The following is a 21,448-nucleotide window of genomic DNA, read 5'->3' as shown; positions in this document are numbered from 1 at the left end:
AATATTAACACCTTGGCTGGCGAACTGACACCATATATAGCCCCAGGGGCTATATAGGTGTTTATTAACCCCTGCCAGAACTTTTACAATAGCGGGAGAAAGCCCACCAAAAAAGGGGCGGAGCCATCTCCCTCAGCACACTGGCGCCATTTTCCCTCACAGCTCTGCTGGAGGGATCGCTCCCTGGCTCTCCCCTGCAGTCCTGCACTACAGAAAGGGGTTAAAAAGAGAGGGGGGGGGGCACAAATTAGGCGCTGTGTGTGTGTGTGTGTGTGTGTGTGTGTGTGTGTGTGTGTATATATATATATATATATATATATATATAAGCAATTATGATATAGTGCTGATTATTAGTAACAGAGTGATTGTAATATATATGTGTATAAATACACTTAACGTGTGTCCATATATTTGAATCACTGCAGCTTTTCGTGAATGCTGCACTTTTGCACTAGATCCTCGTTGTATTAATTGGACCGCAGCTCCCCTTTCAACAATCCGAACTCCTCCGGAGAAAAAGATATCTGTCAATAGAACATATATAGGGGGCGCTCCATAGTGCATAAAAGTTTTTTATTTTAAAAGTATATACACAGTGTTAAAATCCAATAGATAATATTCGTACCAGAAGGCAACCAGTGTGGGCTGGTTACCACGTGATTCAAAACAATTGATCGATAGGTATGCAGGAACAAGTGTCAGGCGATCATACCGGATACCTCAACCCGTCGGCGGCTGGTTTCCCCAGACTTCTCGGGCAGGAATCACTCACGTCCCTGACTCCTCGCTCAGCAATACCAACGATCGTTTACGTCACCAGACTCCGCTCCAACGCGTTTCGTCATAGACTTCGTCAGAGGGCTGGAGTCTGTGACGTTCAGATCCATTATAAAGCGTTCAGTATCCAATTTACAATGATGTTTGAAGTGACTACACCTGAGCTGCAGGCTGTCGTTTAGTATTATAAGAGGCATATACCATGTCCATGTTAAATGGTGTGATTTTAATGCCTGATGTTATTAAATTGCAGATTACTATCTTAATGGCATAGAAACCAACATTGATATTTGTAATATATGTAAATAATATCTCATCTGTAATACACAGACCTTTTATGATCAGGAGTATTTAATGTTACAGATTTTTTCCATTCATATTGGGTATTAATATTACATACCTGAATTATCAGAATATGTGTATATATTTATTTATACGACAGCTTGCGGCTTGGGCTTCGCAAAGTAGATCTCCATGTAACTTAGACATTTAATGTATTGTAAACTCAGCTGCAAACTGTGGTTGGTATATTATTCAAACTAATTTTACTATATATATATATATATATATATATATATATATATATATATATATATATATATATATATATATATATATATATACACACACACACACACACACACACACACACACACACACACACACACACACACACACACACACACACACACACACACACACAACGGAGGCAGTACAGCTCCTGTGTAGATATATATTTTTTTACCAGTCTTTCCAATTGACAAACCACAGTGTGCGGCCAGGTTTAGCAGTGTAACATATATATAGCCGCCCTATTAATACAATGCATAAGTGGTGTAAAAGTAATGCATACACCAGAAATTATTTAGCATCCCGCTATTGAGACCATTTTTATATATGAGTATAAGTTGATTTTTGATGAAAGATATACACATATAGCAATGTATCGCCAGCTCATTTTACTGATGAAAAAGTGCAGGTATATCTAGGAGTAATATGAACAAACAGTGAATAAAATAATTAGATGGATTAGATGAATATAGTGGTGGAGCAGTACATGAAAGTAATTACTAAAATCATGTCTAGAAATTTCATTTAAGAAACGGGGTAATCTCAAACCCTTCATTTAGCCCCTCTGGTTTTAATGTTTTGAGGGTGAGTATCCAGAACGTTTCTCTTCGTTCCAGTTCCAAGTCCCGATCTCCACCGTTTTTGTTCACATTAATGTGTTCAATCCCTTTAAATCTGAGCTTCATAGGGTCACTGGAGTGGTGTTCTCTGAAGTGCCGTGGAACACTATGATTAGTGATCTGATTATTTATATTTCTAGTATGTTCAAGTATACGTATTTTTAGCATTCTTTTTTTTTTACCTATATATCTGTATCCGCAGGGACATGTAATCATGTATACTACATGAGTGGAGTTACAGTTAATAAAGCTATTGATTTGATATATTTTGGTTTTATTTTTATCATAGAAGACTGTTTTCTCCTTATCAACAAGTTTGCATACCTTGCAGCTACCACATGCATGACTACCTTGAGGTATCCGGTATGATCGCCTGACACTTGTTCCTGCATACCTATCGATCAATTGTTTTGAATCACGTGGTAACCAGCCCACACTGGTTGCCTTCTGGTACGAATATTATCTATTGGATTTTAACACTGTGTGTTTATACTTTTAAAATAAAAAACTTTTATGCACTATGGAGCGCCCCCTATATATGTTCTATTGACAGATATATATATATATATATATATATATATATATATGTATATATATATATATATATATATATATATATATATATGCAGCTATAAGGGAAAACACTCTCTATAGGTGATATATAGCGCTCTGGTGTGTGCTGGCATACTCTCCCTCTGTCTCCCCAAAGGGCTTTGTGGGGTCCTGTCCTCTATCAGAGCATTCCCTGTGTGTGTGCTGTGTCGACATGTATGATGAGGATAATGATGTGGAGGCGGAGCAAATGCCTGTGAATGGGATGTCACCCCCTGCGGGGTCGACACCGGTGTGGATGGACTTATGGAAGGAATTATGTGACAGTGTCAACTCCTTACATAAAAGGTTTGACGACATAGGACAGCCGGCTGCTCAGCTTGTGCCTGTCCAAGCGTCTCACGTCATCAGGGGCTCTAAAACGCCCGCTACCTCAGATGGCAGACACAGATGTTGACACGGATACCGACTCCAGTGTTGACGACGATGAGACTAGTGTACCTTCCAATAGGGCCACCAGTTACGTGATTGAGGCAATGAAAAATGTATTACACATTTCTGATAATACCCCAGATACCACAAAAAAGGGTATTATGTTTGGTGACAGAAAACTACCAGTAGTTTTCCTGCATCTGAGGAATTGATATGAGGTGTGTGTGAGGAAGCGTGGACTTCCCCCGATAAGAAATTGATAATTTCTAAGCAGCTTACCCTTTTCTGCCAGAGGATAGGTCACGGTGGGAAATAACCCCTAGGGTAGATAAAGCGGTTACACGCTTATTAAAAAAGGTGGCACTACCGTCACGGATACGGCCGCCCTGAAGGACCTGCTGATAGAAAGCAGAAAACTACCCTTAAAGCTATATACACACACGGGCATTATATTGAGACCTGCTATTGCCTCGGCATGGATGTGCAGTGCGGCAGCTGCGTGGTCAGATTCCCTGTCGGATAATATTTATACTATAGATGGGGACAATATTTTGCTGAAAATAGAGCATATAAAAGACGCTGTCTTATACATGCGTGATGCACAGAGGGATATTTGCCGACTGGCATCACTAATAAGCGCTATGTAAAACCATTGCCGCCAGACGGGAGTTATGGACTCTGCAATGGTCGGGCGATGCCGATTCAAAAAAACGGCACATGGAAGTTTGCCCTAGAAGGGGGTGGAACTGTTTGGGGATGGTCTTTCAGACCTCGTTTCCACAGCTACGGCTGGGAAATCAAAACTTTTGCCACAAGCCACCCCACAGCAAAAGTAAGCACTGTATTAGGTACAGTCCCTTCGGCCCCAGAAAAGTAGAGGGCTAGAGGCTCATCTTTTCTGCCAAGAAAAAAAGGTAGAGGGGAAAAAGCTGCAGCACACAGCTAGTTACCGGGAGCAGAAGTCCTCCCCTGCGTCCGGTAAGTCCACAGCATGACGCTGGGGCTGCTCAGGCGGACCCGGGTACGGTGGGGGCCCGTCTCAGAAATTTCAGCGCACAGTGGGCTCTCACAGGTGGATCCCTGGGTTCTTCAAACAGTATCTCAGAGGTACAGGCTGGAATTCGAGACGTCTTCCCCCCCCCCCCCCCGCGTTTCCTAAAATCTGCCTTACCGGCAACTCCCTCTGCCAGGGAGGCAGTGTTTGGTGGCTATCCAAAAAAAACAACTGTATTCACAGCAAGTGATTGTCAAGGTACCCCTCCTTCAACAGGAAAAGGGTTACTTTTCCACAATGTTTGTGGTACCGAAACCGGATGGTTCAGTGAGACCCATCTTAAATTTAAAATCCTTGAACACATATAACAAAAGATTCAAGTTCAAGATGGAATCGCTCAGGGCGATTATTGCGATCCTGGACGAGGGGGATTACAGGGTCTCTCTGGACATCAAGGATACTTACCTGCATGTCCCCATTTACCCTCCTCACCAGGAGTACCTCAAGATTGTGGTACCGGACTGTCACTATCCGTTCCAGACGCTGCCGTTTGGATTATCCACGGCACCGAGGGTCTTTACCATGGGTAATGACCGAAATGATGATACTCCTTCGCAAGAAGGGAATTTTAATTATCCCGTACTTGGCCGATCTCCTGATACAGGCGAGGTCCAAGGAACAGTTGGTAAGGGGGTAGCACTTTCTCCGGAAGTGCTGCAACAGCAGGACTGGATTCTCAATTCCAAAGTCACAGCTGGTCCCGACGACACGTCTTCTGTTCCTGGGAATGATTCTGGAAACAGACCAGAAAAAAGTTTCTTCCAATGGAAAAAGCCGAGGAGTTGTCATCTCTAGTCAGAGACATCCTAAAACCGGGACAGGTGTCGGTACATCAATGCACACGAGTCCTGGGAAAAATGGTAGCTTCGTACGAGGCGATTCCATTCGGAAGGTTCCACGCAAGGACTTTCCAGTGGGACCTGTTGGACAAATGGTCCGGGTCCCATCTCCAGATGCAACGGCGAATAACCCTGTGGGCAAGGACCAGGGTGTCGCTGCTGTGGTGGCTGCAGAGGGCTCATCTACTAGAGGGCCGCAGATTCGGAATACAGGACTGGGTCCTGGTGACCACGGATGCCAGCCTTCGGGGCTGGGGTGCAGTCACACAGGGAGGAAATTTCCAAGGACTGTGGTCAAATCAGGAGATTTCGCTTCACATAAATATTCTGGAGCTAAGGGCCATTTACAATGCCCTAAGCCAAGCAAGACCCCTGCTTCAGAACTGGCCGGTACTGATCCAATCAGACAACATCACGGCGGTCGCCCATGTAAACAGACAGGGCGGCACAAGAAGCAGGAGGGCAATGGCAGAAGTCACAAGGATTCTCCGATGGGCAGAGAATCATGTGTTAGCACTGACAGCAGTGTTCATTCCGGGAGTGGACAACTGGGAAGCAGACTTCCTCAGCAGGCACGACCTCCACCCGGGAGAATGGGGACTTCATCCAGAAGTCTTCCAGATGCTGGTATACCGTTGGGAAAAACCAAAGGTGGACATGATGGCGTCCCGCCTCAACAAAAAGCTAAAAAGATATTGCGCCAGGTCAAGGGACCCTCAGGCGATCGCTGTGGACGCTCTAGTGACACCGTGGGTGTACCAGTCGGTTTGTGTTTCCTCCTCTACCTCTCATACCCAAAGTACTGAGAATAATAAGAAAGCGAGGAGTGAACTATTCTTGTGGCTCCGGATTGGCCAAGAAGGGCTTGGTACCCGGAGCTTCAAGAGATGCTTGCAGAGGACCCTTGGCCTCTGCCGCTCAGACAAGACCTGCTGCAGCAGGGACCCTGTCTGTACCAAGACTTACCGCGTTTGACGGCATGGCGGTTGAACGCCGGATCCTAAAGGAAAAAAAGCATTCCGGAGGAAGTCATCCCTACCCTGATCAAGGCCAGGAAGGATGTCACCGCAAAACATTATCACCGCATTTGGCGAAAATATGTTGCTTGGTGTGAGGCCAAGAAGGCCCCAACGGAGGAATTTCAACTGGGTCGATTCCTGCATTTCCTGCAAGCAGGTGTGACGTTGGGCCTCAAATTGGGGTCCATTAAGGTCCAGATCTCGGCCCTGTCGATTTTCTTCCAGAAAGAACTGGCTTCATTGCCTGAAGTTCAGACTTTTGTCAAGGGAGTTCTGCATATTCAGCCTCCTTTTGTGCCCCCAGTGGCACCTTGGGATCTCAATGTGGTTTTGGGAGTTTCTGAAATCACATTGGTTTGAGCCACTTAAGACTGTGGATTTAAAATATCTCACGTGAAAAGTGGTCATGTTGTTGGCTCTGGCTTCGGCCAGACGTGTCAGAATTGGCAGCTTTGTCCTGTAAAAGCCCCTATCTGATTTTCCATATGGATCGGGCAGAGTTGAGGACTCGTCCTCAGTTTCTCCCGAAGGTGGTATCAGCTTTTCACTTGAACCAACCTATTGTGGTGCCTGCGGCTACTAGGGACTTGGAGGATTCCAAGTTTCTGGACGTAGTCAGGGCCCTGAAAATTTATATTTCCAGGACGGCTGGAGTCAGGAAAACTGACTCGCTGTTTATTTTATATGCACCCAACAAGCTGAGTGCACCTGCTTCTAAGCAGACTATCGCGCGCTGGATTTGTAGCACTATTCAGCTGGCGCATTCTGCGGTGGGACTACCGCAGCCTAAATCTGTAAAAGCCCATTCCACAAGGAAGGTGGGCTCTTCTTGGGCGGCTGCCCGAGGGGTCTCGGCTTTACAACTTTGCCGAGCTGCTACTTGGTCAGGGGCAAACACGTTTGCAAAATTTTATAAATTTGATACCCTGGCTGAGGAGGACCTGGAGTTCTCTCATTCGGTGCTGCAGAGTCATCCGCACTCTCCCGCCTGTTTGGGAGCTTTGGTATAATCCCCATGGTCCTTACGGAGTACCCAGCATCCACTAGGAAGTCAGAGAAAATAAGATTTTACTCACCGGTAAATCTATTTCTCGTAGTCCGTAGTGGATGCTGGGCGCCCATCCCAAGTGCGGGTTGTCTGCGATACTTGTAATAGTTATTGTTACAAAAATCGGGTTGTTATTGCGAGCCATCTGTTCAGAGGCTCCATTGTTATCATACTGTTAACCGGGGTTCCTATCACGAGTTATATGGTGTGGCTGGTATGAGTCTTACCCGGGATTCAAAATCCTTATTGTGTCAGCTCTTCCGGGCACAGTGTCCTAACTGAGGCTTGGAGGAGGGTCATAGGGGGAGGAGCCAGTGCACACCAGGTAGACCTAAATCTTTCTTTAGAGTGCCCAGTCTCCTGCGGAGCCCGTCTATTCCCCATGGTCCTTACGGAGTACCCAGCATCTACTACGGACTACGAGAAATAGATTTACCGGTGAGTAAAATCTTATTTTTTTGCTGTGAGGTGGATTAATGCAGAAACAAGAACCGCAAAGTATTTATTGGCTGTGGTTACAAAAAAAACCAAGAAATAGCCACATTTGTTTTTTGTTCACTTTTCTGCAATTTCATTTAAAACGAAACACGGCAAGAATTGAGGCTCGGGTGAGACCGAAAAAGATACCAAAGGGTCTTAGGATAGGTCTCGGTCTTTGCACAGGTCCCAGTCTAGTTCGGGTCACAATGTTCTCATTTGTCTTATAATTTCCCAGTTTCTGCTATATTGCATCCTTACTGCGCAGGGTGAGCATGAGGAAGGAAATTGGACCACCAGCGCCATCAGGGCGGTACGTCAGTCTCTGATTTTTACGGACACTGAAGAACCGCTGACAAATAATAAGGTGGTATTTACTAAACGACAGATCTTGTGTGTTTTCAGAGGCAGGCCAGAATCCGCATAAACGGGTTTCTATACCTCGCCGGTTTAAGTTTAGTTACCCGTTTCCACAGTCTGTGACATCTACATGTGAGAGTCCGCCAATGGTGGATTCGTCTGTGTCAAAACTTACAAAACAAATTAACCAGTACCAACTGCTACTACGCTTCAAGACCCGTCGGAGCATAAGCTAAAACTCCATGTATACAGCAGCAGGGGTGCTACTTAGATCTAGTTTGGTTGGAATTTGGGTACATAAGGCGGTGATTATATTGAACACCTCCAAGCCGACCACTTTATACTTCTTGCTGATCACATCGGTGAAGCTGCTGAGTATTTATGTGCAGCTTCTACGGACGTCTGTCATGTCAGTTCTCGCTTTTCAGCGTCACTAGTTTCGGCATGACGGGCTCTCTGAAAGCATTACCTTCCGCTGACAGGAAGTTGTTTAATTCTAAATTAGAGACCTCAGCCTTTTCGAGGCTGTGGTACAGGAACAACCACACCTAATATATGTGGTAGAGAACGTGGTTTACAATGCTAGGGACACCACGAAGCCTGGGACATGACGTGCTCCCAGCCCATGTCTAAGTTCTGGAAATAGCAATTCAGTCGCTGCTAGATTCAGCAGTTTGTTTCCAGTCCCTGTTCACTAACGAGATCAGGGTTATTACTCCAGTTTTTGTAGGACCAAAGCCAGATAGCTCGGTCAGACCAATATTGAACTTGAACAGTCTCAATCAGTACGTCACTTACTACAGAGTCAAACTGGAATCCCTGCGGTCTGTATTTGCATGTTTACAGCTACAGCCATTACCAGTTTCAGACTCTACCGTTTGGCCTCTCGTCAGCAACTCTGGTAGTCACCAAACGGATGTTTGTGGTGATAGCTCATCTCAGATCACTGGAAGTGATAATGGTTCCGTACTTATACGATCTACTCGTCAAAGTTCCGTCTCAACAGATGATCCTCCAACATGCGTTGCTAACGTACAATGGGCTAGTTCAGCCCGGTTGGATTGTCAACTTCAGGAAATCGCATTCAATTCCTAGAAATGATTCTCGATACGGTAGATCAACTAATTTACCTACCAGAACACAAAGTACAGAGTATTCGTCATCTGGTATAATTAGTGCTGAAGCACGCACAGTCTCTGTGCATTTGTGCATTCGATTGTTAGGAAATATGGTGGCAGCTTTCGAAGCGCTTCAGTTCGGAAGATTTCACTCGCGTCCTTTTCACCTGGAGGTGCTCGCATAGTGATCGGCCTCACATCGGCAAATTCACCAGATGGTGGTGATTCCACGGGCCAGAGTATCTATACTCTGGGGGCTCAAAGTACACACGTTAACCGCAGGAAAACGGTTCGGCGTCTGCAATTGGATAATTCTAACAACGTGAGTCTCAGAGGTTGGGGAGCTGTGGTTCAAAATTGTCAGCTCTAGGGTCTCTGGGCAGATCACAAAAGATTGCTGTCTCTAAGTCCTGGAACTCAAGATACTTTACAATGCGCTACGACAAGCCGTGCACAGGCTTCGGTCTCAGACTGTCCAAGTGCAGTCAGACAACGCGACGGTGGTTGATTACATCAACAAAGAAACGAGAAGCCGCATGGCCATGCGGGAAGTAGCTCGAATCTTCAATTGGGCCGAGCATCACCAAGTGATATTGTCGGCAGTGTTCATTCAGGTAGTGGACTACTAAGAGGCAGATTATCTACGCAATCGGGATTTTCATCCAGGAAAATGGTCATTAAATCTGGAAGTTTTCACATATTGGTCCAGAGGTGGGGTTACCCTCAAGTGGATCTGAAGCCATCTCGCCACAATCGCCAAACGCCCAGTATGTGTCCAGAACGCGAGATACAAAAGCGGTGGCTATGGATGCTCTCACAATCGCGTGGCCGTACAGCCTCGTGTAGCTGTTTTCCGCTGCTCCCTCTGTTGCTACAACTGATCAAAAGACAGTCCGCCACAGTCATACTAGTGGCGCCTCATTGGCCTCGGAGAGCTTGGTTCTCGGATCTCTGCGAACTACTTGCAGACTATCCTTGGCCACTCCCACTACGTCCGGATCTGTTACAACAGGGTCCGTTCCTTTACCCCAATTTAGCGCGGTTGACGGGGTGGCTGAGACCGCCCTCTTAAGAAAAGAGGGCATTTTAGAATCTGTTATACCAACCAGGTTACGAGCTAGGAAGCCAGTTTCGGCAGCTCATTATTACAGAATTTGGCGTGCCTATATCGGTTGGTGTGAAGCTCTGAAGTTTCCGACATCATTCAAGTTATCCCGTCTTTTGTTATTTCTACAGACGGGGTTAGATGGAGGACTGCGTTTATCTACACTAAAGGTGTAGGTCTCTGCTTTGTCAATTTACTTTCAAAAAACGTTTGGCTCTTGCCGTCTGTACACACCTTTCGGCAAGGTGTCAGAGTACAGCCTCCATTCATTCCACCTACAGCGCCATGGGACTTGAATCTGGTTTTAGATTTCTTACAGTTGTCATATTTTGAACCCTTACAACAAGTGGATATTAAGTTTCTCACTTGGAAAACAATTTTTCTTCTAGCCTTAGCTTCGGCAAGGCGTGTTTCAGATTTGGGTGCCTTGTCATGCAAGCCACCGTTTTGGGGGTTTCATGATGACAGAGCGGAACTTCGGACGAATTCTGTTTTATTGCCAATGGTAGTGTCATCTTTTTCACAATCAACCAATGGTAGTTCCTGTGCGAACAGGTAATTCGGGAACTTTGGATGTGGTACGCGCATTATGCGTTTAGGTATCCCGAACGTCTACAGTTCGTAAGACTGATCGTTGTATGTTCTCTATCATGCTGCCAAGATGGGTTGGCAAGCTTCTAAGCAGACCTTATCCGGATGGATAAAACTGACCATACGTTAGGCTTACCTTCATGCTAGGTTACAGCTGCCTACATCACTAACCGCTCATTCCACACGTTCTGTGGGAACTTCATGGGCAGCTGGTCGTGGAGCTTCTACGACGCAGCTTTGCTGTGCGGCTACATGGTCTTCAGTGCACACGTTTGTGCGCTTTTACAAGTTTGATACGTTTGCGGCATCAGCATCTAGCTTTGGCCGCTTAGTGTTACAGGTGCCAAACAGCTCTCCCGCCCACCGGGGAAGGTTTGGTATGTCCCAAGAGTACTCCAGTGACCCCTAGTGGATGAAAAAGAAAATAGGATTTTGGTACTTACCAGGTAAATCATTTTCTTTGAATCCATAGGGGGCACTGGACGCTCACCCAGAGCAGTTTTACCTGGTTGTGGTAAGTTCAGTGGATCTTATGGTAACACATTCTCACCGATTTATCGGTTATGGTGTCAACTGGTTAGTTGTCAGTTACGTTATGTGTCAACTTTATTGTTCGTTATGTTATAGGTAATTCTCCATTGTTCATCCTCTCTATCCTGTTCGCCTCAGGAAAAAACAGGTATTCTGGGAGTATGGAGGGGAGGAGAGTTACTGAAATTTGAATATTCAGTGCCCTGTCCTTGCTAACACTGTCCATATCCCAAAAGAGTACTCCAGTGCCCCCTATGGATTCAAAGAAAAGTATTTACCTGGCAAATACCAAAATCCTATTTGGCAAAAGGAGCATATATACAGCTGGACACTATAATAAATACATACATACATACATACATACGCCCCTGCCAATTTTACACTTTTAGCAGGACAGAAGCCTGCCGTCGAGGGGGGCGGGGCTTCTCCCTCAGCACTCGCCAGCGCCATGTTTTTCTCCACAGCACCACTGAGAGGAAGTTCCCCGGACTCTCCCCCTGCTTATACCACGGTAGAAGAGAGGGTTTTAAAGAAGAGGGGGGCACATAATTCGGCGCAGATGATAACAGCGCTACTGGGTAAACATTAAATTGTTGTTTTTTCCTGGGTCATATAGCGCTGGGGTGTGTGCTGGCATACTCTGTCTCTCCAAAGGGCCTTGTGGGGGAATTATCTTCAGATGAGCATTCCCTGAGTGTGGTGTGTCGACATGTCTGAGGTAAAAGGCTCTCCTAAGGAGGAGATGGAACAAATGTGTGAGTGGTGTGTCCGTCGACAACGCCGACACCTGATTGGATATGTGAAAGTGCTGCGGTAAATTTATTGCACAAAAGAGTACAGAACAGACAGTCAATCTACACAGGTCTGTCCCTATGTCGCAGAGACCTTCAGTCTCGCAATGCTCACTATCCAAAATAGTAGACACTGATATCGACGTGGAGTCTGACTCCAGTGTCGACTACAATAATGCAAAGTTACAGCCAAAACTGGCAGAAAAGTATTCAATACATGATTATTTTAATAAAAGATGTTTTGCATATCACTGATGACTCATCTGTCCCTGACACGAGGGTACACATGTTTAAGGGGAAGAAAGCTGAGGTAAATTTCCCTCCTCTCATGAAGAAAAAGAGCGGGAATCTCCAGACAAGAAGCTGCAGCTTCCAAAAGAATTCTCGGGGAGTATCCTTTCCCTACTAGGGCCAGGATACGATGGAAATCTTCCCCAGAGGTAAGGGTACCAGGGCACAGCTAGTTCCCAGGAACAGAAGTCCTCCCCGGCTTCTACTACATCCAACGCATGACGCTGGAGCTCCGCTAAGGGAGTCCGCCCCAGTGGGAGCACGCCTTCGACTCTTCAGCCACATCTGAGTTCACTCACAGGTGGTTCCCGAGGCAATAAAAAAATAATTGTTTCCCAGGGTTACAAGCTGGAATTCAAAAGGTGCCTCCTCGCCGGTTTTTCCTTATCGGACCTACCGGCTTCTCCCCCAGGAAGGGAGATGATATTAAATACAATTCACACATTGTATCTCCAACAGGTGGTACTCAAGGTTCCCCTCCTGCAACATGGAAGGCGATATGACTCATCCTTGGCTGTAGTCCCAAAACCGTACGGTTCGGTCAGACCTATTTTTAAAATTAAAATCTTTGAACCTATATGGGAAAGTTCAAATTTTAAAGTGGAATCACCCAGAGCGATCATTGCCAGCCTGGAAGGGGGGGATTTGATGGTGTATCTAAACATAAAGGCTGCATACCTTCATGTTCCCATTTATCCACCCCATCAGGCGTACCTGACAACTGCGGTACAGGATTGTCATTACCAATTTCAGGGTAATTGGCGGAAATAATGGTGCTCCTACGCAAGCAAGGAGGTCAGTTGTCCCATACTTGGACGATCTCCTAATAAGGGCGAGATCAAAAGAGCAGTTGTTGAACAGTGTGTCACTTTCGCTGAAGGTGTCACAGCAACACGGCTGGATTCTCAATTTCCCGAGGTCACAGTTGGTTCCTATAACTCGTCTGCCCTTCTTGGGTATGATTCTGGATACAGACCAGAAATGGGTTTACTTTCAGATAGAGAAGGCCCAGGAACTCATGACTCTAGTCAGGGACCTATTGAAACCAAGACAGGTGTCAGTGCATCACTGCATTCGAGTCCTGGGAAAAACATTCCCTTCAGCAGGTTCCATGCGAGGACTTTCCAATGGGACCTACTGGACAAGTGGTCCGGGTCACATCTACAGATTCATCAGTTGATCACCCTATCCCCCAGGGCCAGGGTATCTCTCCTGTGGTGGCTGCAGAGTGCTCACCTTCTAGAGGGCCGCAGATTCGGCATTCATGACTAGATCCTGGTGACCACGGACGTGAGCCTCCGAGGCTGGGGAGCAGTCACACAGGGAAGAAATTTCCAAGGTTTTTGGTCAAGTCAAGAGACTTGTCTTCACATCAACATATTGGAACTAAGGGCCATATAAAACGCCCTACGTCAAGCGGAGACCTTTCTTCGCGACCAACCGGTTCTGATCCAGTCAGACGTCACCGCAGTAGCTCATGTAAACCGCCAAGGCGGCACAAGGAGCAGAGTGGCGATGGCGAAAGCCACCAGAATTCTTTGCTGGGCGGAGAATCATGTAAGAGCATTGTCAACAGTGTTCATTCCGTAAGTGAACAACTGGGAAGCAGACTTCCACACCAGACATACGTCCTGGAGAGTGGCGACTTCATCAGGAAGTCTTCGCACAGATTGCAGTTCAGTTCGGTGGGGACTGCCACAGATAGACAGGATGGTATCCCGCCTCAACAAAAAGCTGCAGAGTTGTTGCACCTGGTCAAGAGACCCTCAGGCAGTAGCGGTAGACGCCCTAGTGACACCGTGGGTGTTCCAGTCAGTCTATGTATTTCCTCCTCCTCCCTCCCCCCCCCAAGGGTTGAGAATAATAAGAAAAAGGAGGAGTGACAACAATCCTCATTGTTCCAGATTGGCCACGAAGGATCTGGTATCCGGATCTGCAGGAAATGCTTACAGAAAATCTGTGGTCTCTTCCCCTAAGGCAGGACCTGTTGCAACAGGGCCCGTGTCTGTTCTAAGACTTACCGCGGCTGCGTTTGACGGCATGGCGGTTGAACGCCAGATCCTAGCGGAAAAAGGCATTCCGGATGAGGTCATTCCTACGCTGATAAAGGCTAGGAAGGACGTGACATCTTAACATTATCACCGTATATGGCGAAAATGTTTCTTGGTGTGAGGCCAGGAATGCTCCTACGGAAGAATTCCATCTGGGCCGTTTCCTTCACTTCCTACAAACGAGTGAATTTGGGCCTAAAACTTAGGCTCCATTAAGGTTCAGATTTCGGCCCTATCCATTTTCTTTCAAAAAGAGTTGGCTTCTCTACCAGAAGTTCAGACGTTTGTAAAAGGAGTGCTGCGTATTCAGCCTCCTTTTGTGCCTCCGGTGGCACCTTGGGATCTTAGCGTGGTGTTAAGTTTCCTAAAGTCACACTGGTTTGAACCACTTAAAACGGCGGAGTTAAAATATCTTGCGTGGAAGGTGGTCATGTTAGCCTTGGCTTCGGTTAGACGTGTGTCAGAATTAGCAGCTTTGTCACACAAAAGCCCCTATCTGGTTTTCCATATGGATAGAGCAGAATTGCGGACTCGTTCGCAATTTCTGCCGAAAGTGGTATCTTTTCATATGAACCAACCTATTGTTGTGCCTGTGGCTACACGTGACTTGGGAGGATTCAGAGTTACTTGATGTGGTCAGGGCTTTGAAAATTTACATGGCCAGAACGGCTAGAGTCAGGAAAACTGAAGCGCTGTTGTCCTGGTATGCATCCAACAAGATTGGTGCCCCTGCTTCAAAGCAAACTATTGCTCGCTGGATTTGTAACACGATTCAGCAAGCGCATTCTACGGCTGGATTGCCGTTACCAAAATCGGTCAAGGCTCATTCCACTAGGAAGGTGGGCTCTTCTTGGGCGGCTGCCCGGGGGTCTCGGCACTACAGCTGTGTAGAGCTGCTACTTGGTCGGGTTCAAACACCTTTGCAAAATTCTATAGGTTTGATACCCTGGCTGAGGAGGACCTCATGTTTGCTCAATCGGTGCTGCAGAGTCATCCGCACTCTCCCGCCCGTTTGGGAGCTTTGGTATAATCCCCATGGTCCTTACGGAGTCCCCAGCATCCTCTAGGATGTTAGATTTACCGGTAAGTAAAATCTTATTTTCTCTATTTCTCGTAGTCCGTAGAGGATGCTGGGCGCCCGTCCCAAGTGCGGACTTCTTCTGCAATACTTGTATATAGTTATTGCTTCAATAAGGGTTACGTTATAGTTGCATCGGTCTTGCACGGATAGGTTGTTTTCATACTGTTAACTGGGTAGTTATCACAAGTTATACGGTGTGGCTGGTATGAATCTTGCCCTTGGATTAACAAAATCCTTTCCTTGTACTGTCCATCTCCTCTGGGCACAGTTTCTCTAACTGAGGTCTGGAGGAGGGGCATAGAGGGAGGAGCCAGTGCACACCAGGAACTAAATTCTTTCTTATAAGTGCCCATGTCTCCTGCGGAGCCCGTCTATTCCCCATGGTCCTTATGGAGTCCCCAGCATCCTCTACGAACTACGAGAAATAGATTTACCGGTAAGTAAAATCTTATTTTACTTATCTACACTTGAGCTCTCATTTCTCTAATCTGGTATGGGTTGTAAGAGCATTGAGGTGCATTTTGTTCCTTAAGTGCTTTTTTCAGTTTTGTGCGACTTGTCTACGATGCTCTGATAGTGGGGCTTACCTGGCAAATGGAGTTTCATTTCTAAAGACCATGATGGCTAGCTGTTTCTACGCTTGATTAAACTGCAAAGATGCTTCAGAAATTGCAGTAAGGAGGAAAAGAAACAAGTTGGATAATTTTTTTTTTTTGTCTACCCCTTGTAATAACTTTTTGATTTGTGATCATAGTATAAAGTATTTTCTATTGATTTACTTTATTGGTTAATAGCTTAGCCATTCCACTTATTGTATTTGTTTTCTTTTCAGGGCTGCCTCCAAGTGGAAGCTGGCAGGACTTAAAGGATCACATGCGTGAAGCAGGTGATGTATGTTATGCTGATGTTTTCCGTGATGGTACTGGTGTCGTGGAATTTGTACGAAAAGAAGATATGACCTATGCTGTACGGAAACTGGATAACACTAAATTTAGGTCGCATGAGGTAGGTATTTTTCGCTCTGATACTTCAATTTACTACATGGTTAGTATTAAGCTTTTTGGGGGAATTCAATTCAAGGCACAGATTCTCAAATGAAGATCTTGGGGGTACACCAATGGTCCAAGTATCCATGGTTGGACACAGGTGACTAATTAGCACCTCAGTCAGTTTGATTTAACCATTTGTGCTTGAGCCATGTATTTACCTAAAACCTGGACTAATGATTGGGGTGCCTTGAGGACTGCGTTTGAGAATCTGTGCTGCAAGGGGCTGTAGGTACCAGGAGCTAATCGGTTAACTGCATCACGGTTGGAGATGCACCTTACTATAAGTAATGGGCAGAGCCTAGTCTCAGTAAACGGCAGTACTGGGCCTGATGCTGTTGCTGCATGTGGTAACACTAACTTGCTCTGAAGCACCGGTTTACAACCTAAACTGAATACTTATGGGCATTTAACACAGGAGCTACATACTTGTGGTGAGAATTGAGTTCCTCAAGTTCATGGGTTGCAAGGTATACTTAAAAATGGCTTACTTGGACTTCAGTCATCTACATTCAAGTACAGAGTTTTCATCTTGCCTGAAATACATAGCTGTTTAAGCTTGGTTTGTTCAATCCCAGGTTCTGTCTATTTAATAGGGAGAAACTGCCTACATTCGTGTAAAAGTTGATGGCCCAAGAAGCCCAAGCTATGGAAGATCACGTTCTCGCAGTCGTAGTCGTAGCAGGAGCCGTAGTAGAAGCAACAGTCGCAGCCGTAGCTACTCTCCAAGAAGAAGCAGAGGATCCCCGCGCTATTCTCCCCGCCACAGCAGATCCCGTTCCCGTACATAGATTGAAGCATTTTTGTAGACCCTTCCATTGTATACAGTTTCTTTCTTCAGTACTCCTACTTTTTTTTTTTTTTTTTTACTGTTAAATTGAAGTGTTAATCCTTTTCGTGTAGAATAGCCAGGATAATCGTACCTACTTATTCCTGCTAAAGTACTTTATGCCTGAAGGTCCATTTTAACTATTGTAGACCTATTAACAAGTAAGCTAGCCTCTACCAGAAGCACCAGATAGGCGTGTTGTCTGCAATGGTCATGCCAATAGGGATTTGGTTATGGTATCTAACTTTTTTATTTGTGGGGAAATCTTGCTTTACCTTGCCTTTTCGTGTGTCTTTCTGTAGACATATCTGAAGAGATGGATTAAAGGATTATGGAGGACATTTCAATCATTTTAGGATTGTCAAATGGAGGCTTGAGGAGGATCAAATCAAAAATGGAGGCCATGGTATGACTCCAAGTGTTATTGTGAGACAAAATTGGCAGTATTGATTTTATGCTAGTATTGATTTAGCTGAGGTAGATTTCCTGCTCCTAAAGTGAGTAGTGCTTTATAACAAATGATCCACCACCATTCCCTTGTTTTGTGGGCCTCAACATATATGGAGTATAATATCACTACTGCTAACTCTGCATGTCCTCTGACTGGTAAACATTGCTATTGTGTTTGTTTTTTTTGTTTTTGTTTATTTCCAGAATTCCCCCAAAAAATGTTCAAACAAATGTCTGTAGGATGCTTTGCAAGGAGTTTTGTGACCAACGTAGTAATTCATTTACATGTGTCTGCAGCAGTGTAGGTGGAACACTTGACCCTCCACTCATCACTTTTTCAAAAAAACAAATGATGGTTCTAAATTAGGTATACCCTGTAGCAAGCCTTTATTTTAATTTTCATTTAATAAACATTACGGAAATAGTCCAGCTGAAGACATGCATCCAATAGGCTGATATTGTGGAAACCTGAAAGTAGTTTGTGTGGTTTCTGTTGGTATTGCAATCTGTCAACTACTCTAGTCCATGTTCCAAAGTACAATTGTCAGCTCCCCACCACAAAGACTTCAGTGAGTGACTAGATTATACCATGGACATCGTCATTGTCAATTTATGAATGTTTTAATGCAGATTGCAACAATAAATACAACACCTTTTTTTAATATATAGATTTCTGGTTATCTATTTAACCTTTAAATAATGAATTGTTGGTGACTTGGTAAACTACAGGCCATAACTGGAATGTTCCTTAAAGGAACATCAACATGTTAAAGTGGGCTTGTCCTTAAACACAGTGGAGGCATCTATTTTGTGAACATGATCTGGTGTGCTGCCTGGTGACATAAGGTTGCCTATTAATTTGAAATTAGTGTTTTTATTTTTTTTTAACCTGCAAAATGGGTCCCTCCATGGTGTAATTGTGTCCATTTTTAACTTTCCATCTACTTTTTTTTGCCTCAACACTTGTGAAAGCCTCTTCTGATGTATTGGCTATTCTATACTGTCTATTTTGTTGGTAGTTAATTTTTATTTTTTAACAAATGTCCTAAAAAGCTGGCTGCATAAACAGTCACTTGCCATCAATTTATTTCAAGTTTTTGTGATTTTTTTCTTTCTTTCTCTAATGGTTAGGAACATTGAAATGTTGCTAAGTCTTCACACCTTTTTTTATTTCTATTATGATTGTTTTTGTAATGCATAGAGAGCCCCAGTGCACCCTGTTTTCATTCAACTTTATGGCAGATGTATACTAAAGTAGCTAATTAGATTTTGAAGCTTTTTAAAGATACCGCACAAGTCAATAGATTTTTCTTTTGGGAAATGGAATTGTTATCTGTGCATATCTATATTTTTATTTTCAATGGTTTTTTTTATTTTATTTTATTTTTTGAGATTGCACACATAACTTATCAATTCCCAGAAACATATGTTGATAATATCTAACTCCTCTTTTTTTGGTTTTGCTGGTTATAAAGGTTTGGATTGGAGAGGGCTCACTGGATCCCAATCCTGGAGCTGGATCAATGGATTCAAATCATAGGAAGGAATGAATAGGATAGGGAGGATGAATAACCAGGATTCATGGAGCGGAATCAGATAACAAGAACATAGGAGTGGATTCCTGCCCCATCTAAACCGCATTCATGTGGAATTTTTTTAATTTTTTTCAATTGGCTATTCTCTAGATTTTTTTTATTTTTTCCCCTGTTTTCTAACAAGTGGAGCGCTTAGGATGCAAGAAGGAGTTGCATTTTTTTTTTCCCCCCTCTTATTTTTATTTTTTTAAAGCAAAGGAGGCCAGAGGCGCACTGGAGCATCTCCTGGGAAGGATACACCACGCATAGATGGTAATAAAAAATGGGTTAATAGGGGTGGGTGGGGGTTGGCTAAGTATGACATTTAGTAAATTATCTCTAAATTTAACAGACATGGGTGTTTTTAGTAGATAGGGCTCAATTGGCTTAAGGATCTTGTTTCTGACAAATGCATACAAAAAATAACGTACTCATTGGAAGCAGCCGGTATGGTTCTTGACCAGTTCCCTTTCTCTTCCCTCCCCACTCCCCTTGGTTATCTTCCAAAACATTAACTGAAAAGTTGAGATCGGGTTGTCCAAATCTGAAAGCTTAATTGGCTAGTACTTAGATTGTATATCTGTATGTGGGTGCACTGAGCAATTAAGTGCCCATGTGCACGGAGTTTAAACATATTTAAACTGTTCTTTGTGTGCATTTAATAAAAGTCTTTTTGAAAAGATCTGTGTTAAATTAAGAAGTGTTTTGTGTGGGGCAGCTTGGGTAGTACTGATGATACATCACTTAAATATGCACATTAGTTAACGTGTTTAATGGGTAATAAAGAATTGTTAGGGCAGCAGATAGGGGAAGGTAATCATGTATGGCAACCTGTCTGCTCCTAGATTTATTTTTTTAATTTGCTGCGCTGTTCTGTGTATGATCAGGAAGCGTTCCACAAATTGTAAGTGTCGCAGCAGCTACTGGTTCAAGAAGCCTGTGGGTGTTGCAGGACTTTGAAAGGGGAGAGCGGGTGACGCTCTGTGATGGGCTTGCCTAAGTGGTGCCAAATGAAGATTAATAATGGAAAAATTTGGGGATATACTAAAGTCCTGCTTGAAAACAATGCAAGTCTAAAACAATTGGTAGCCCATTGTTAAGAGTCAAACACTGAACTCATTTAATACACTATATCTACAATAATTATTGAACCATCAATCACCAGGTCCTTCCCTAGTCTTATGTTGGTTATCTCCTTTCACTTCCTTTTCTATTTGCTACCTGCATTTTTACCCCCCTTTCTTTTTCATCCACTAGGGGTCTCTGGAGTACTCTTGGGATATGGACGGCTTCCGTAGGAAACAGGGCACTGACTATTTAAAGTTAGAACACTCCACCCCTCCATATCCCAGAGTACCTCAGTGTTTTTTCTGTGCTCGAAGTAGCAACAGGTCTGTGGCTTGGTCCACAATTCTTTTGAATATTATTTTTTTTAGTGAATATTTTTATTTTTTCATACACATCCCTTTCCCCCTTCCAAAAGGCAGGGTCAGGGATAGTGCAAGCTGCTACTAGCAGCTGTGGCGTGTCGGTCCTCACTGAATGAGCAGCCATACAGACTTCCTGCACAGGCTGGCCGGCGCTTGCAGAGAAGCCCCGTCAGAGCCTCGCCACAGCAGCAGGTGTCACGGTATGTTGAACGGGGCGGTCAGCTCCCGCTGCCGCCCCGCTGTGTGGGGACATTGTTTTCTTTACCGCTGATGGCGCCGGGATCCCTCTACAGCCCGCCGCTGCTCACAGCGCTTCAAGACGCGCTCCCAGCTGTCGGTCCCAGCGCGTCCCGCTACCCGGCTCCCACTGGCGGCCCCACACGCTGCTCGCTGCCTGCCCGCACTGCATCCGCAACGGAGCATACAGGGGGGGGGGGGGCGGCATTACAGAACTGCTAGCAGAGAGTGCAATCAGCGGCATGAGGGGGGATAACCTGCAGCAACAGCAGTATGCTAGGCTGCAGGGTTAATTACACAGGATTTTCATATAGATGTCTGTTTATATTCTTGTAACCTGCACTGTGATTATAAGTGTAAGCATGGCAGCCATTTTAACCATGCTTCCTGTGTCTTCCTGCTGTGATTCCAGAACGTTCCAGTACTACATCTCTACCGGAGGCGCAGGGGTGTTAGTGGGAATTTGGGATCACATTTCATAGTACTGGCCATGTGTACTGCACTTGGCTATATATATCTATATATCTATCTATCACTCTCCTTGGTCTGGCACTCCTCTAATCCCGCAGGGAATC

The 21,448-nt window shown here is 44.8% G+C and overlaps 1 protein-coding gene across 5 annotated transcripts in view; it reads left to right on the top strand.

Moving 5' to 3' along the window:
- SRSF1 (serine and arginine rich splicing factor 1) overlaps positions 1-19,886 on the top strand; it is a 40,273-nt gene extending 20,387 nt beyond the window's left edge. For 2 of the 5 annotated variants that reach the window (XM_063954799.1, XM_063954802.1), the window contains exons 3-5: positions 16,140-16,312; positions 16,950-17,136; positions 17,485-19,886. In XM_063954799.1, the coding sequence (XP_063810869.1) occupies positions 16,140-16,312; positions 16,950-17,136; positions 17,485-17,507 (383 nt within the window). In that variant the 3' untranslated portion in view covers positions 17,508-19,886. The remainder of the gene's footprint in view (positions 1-16,139; positions 16,313-16,949; positions 17,137-17,484) is intronic. The other 3 variants (XR_010234146.1, XM_063954800.1, XM_063954801.1) reach the window with 3 other exon arrangements.
- Positions 19,887-21,448: the final 1,562 nt, after the last annotated feature.

The sequence above is a fragment of the Pseudophryne corroboree genome, chromosome 2, assembly GCF_028390025.1.
Source record: "Pseudophryne corroboree isolate aPseCor3 chromosome 2, aPseCor3.hap2, whole genome shotgun sequence".
NCBI lineage: Eukaryota > Metazoa > Chordata > Amphibia > Anura > Myobatrachidae > Pseudophryne > Pseudophryne corroboree.
Note: the sequence above shows the minus strand (reverse complement) of the source record. Positions and strands in the feature narration are given on the sequence as shown.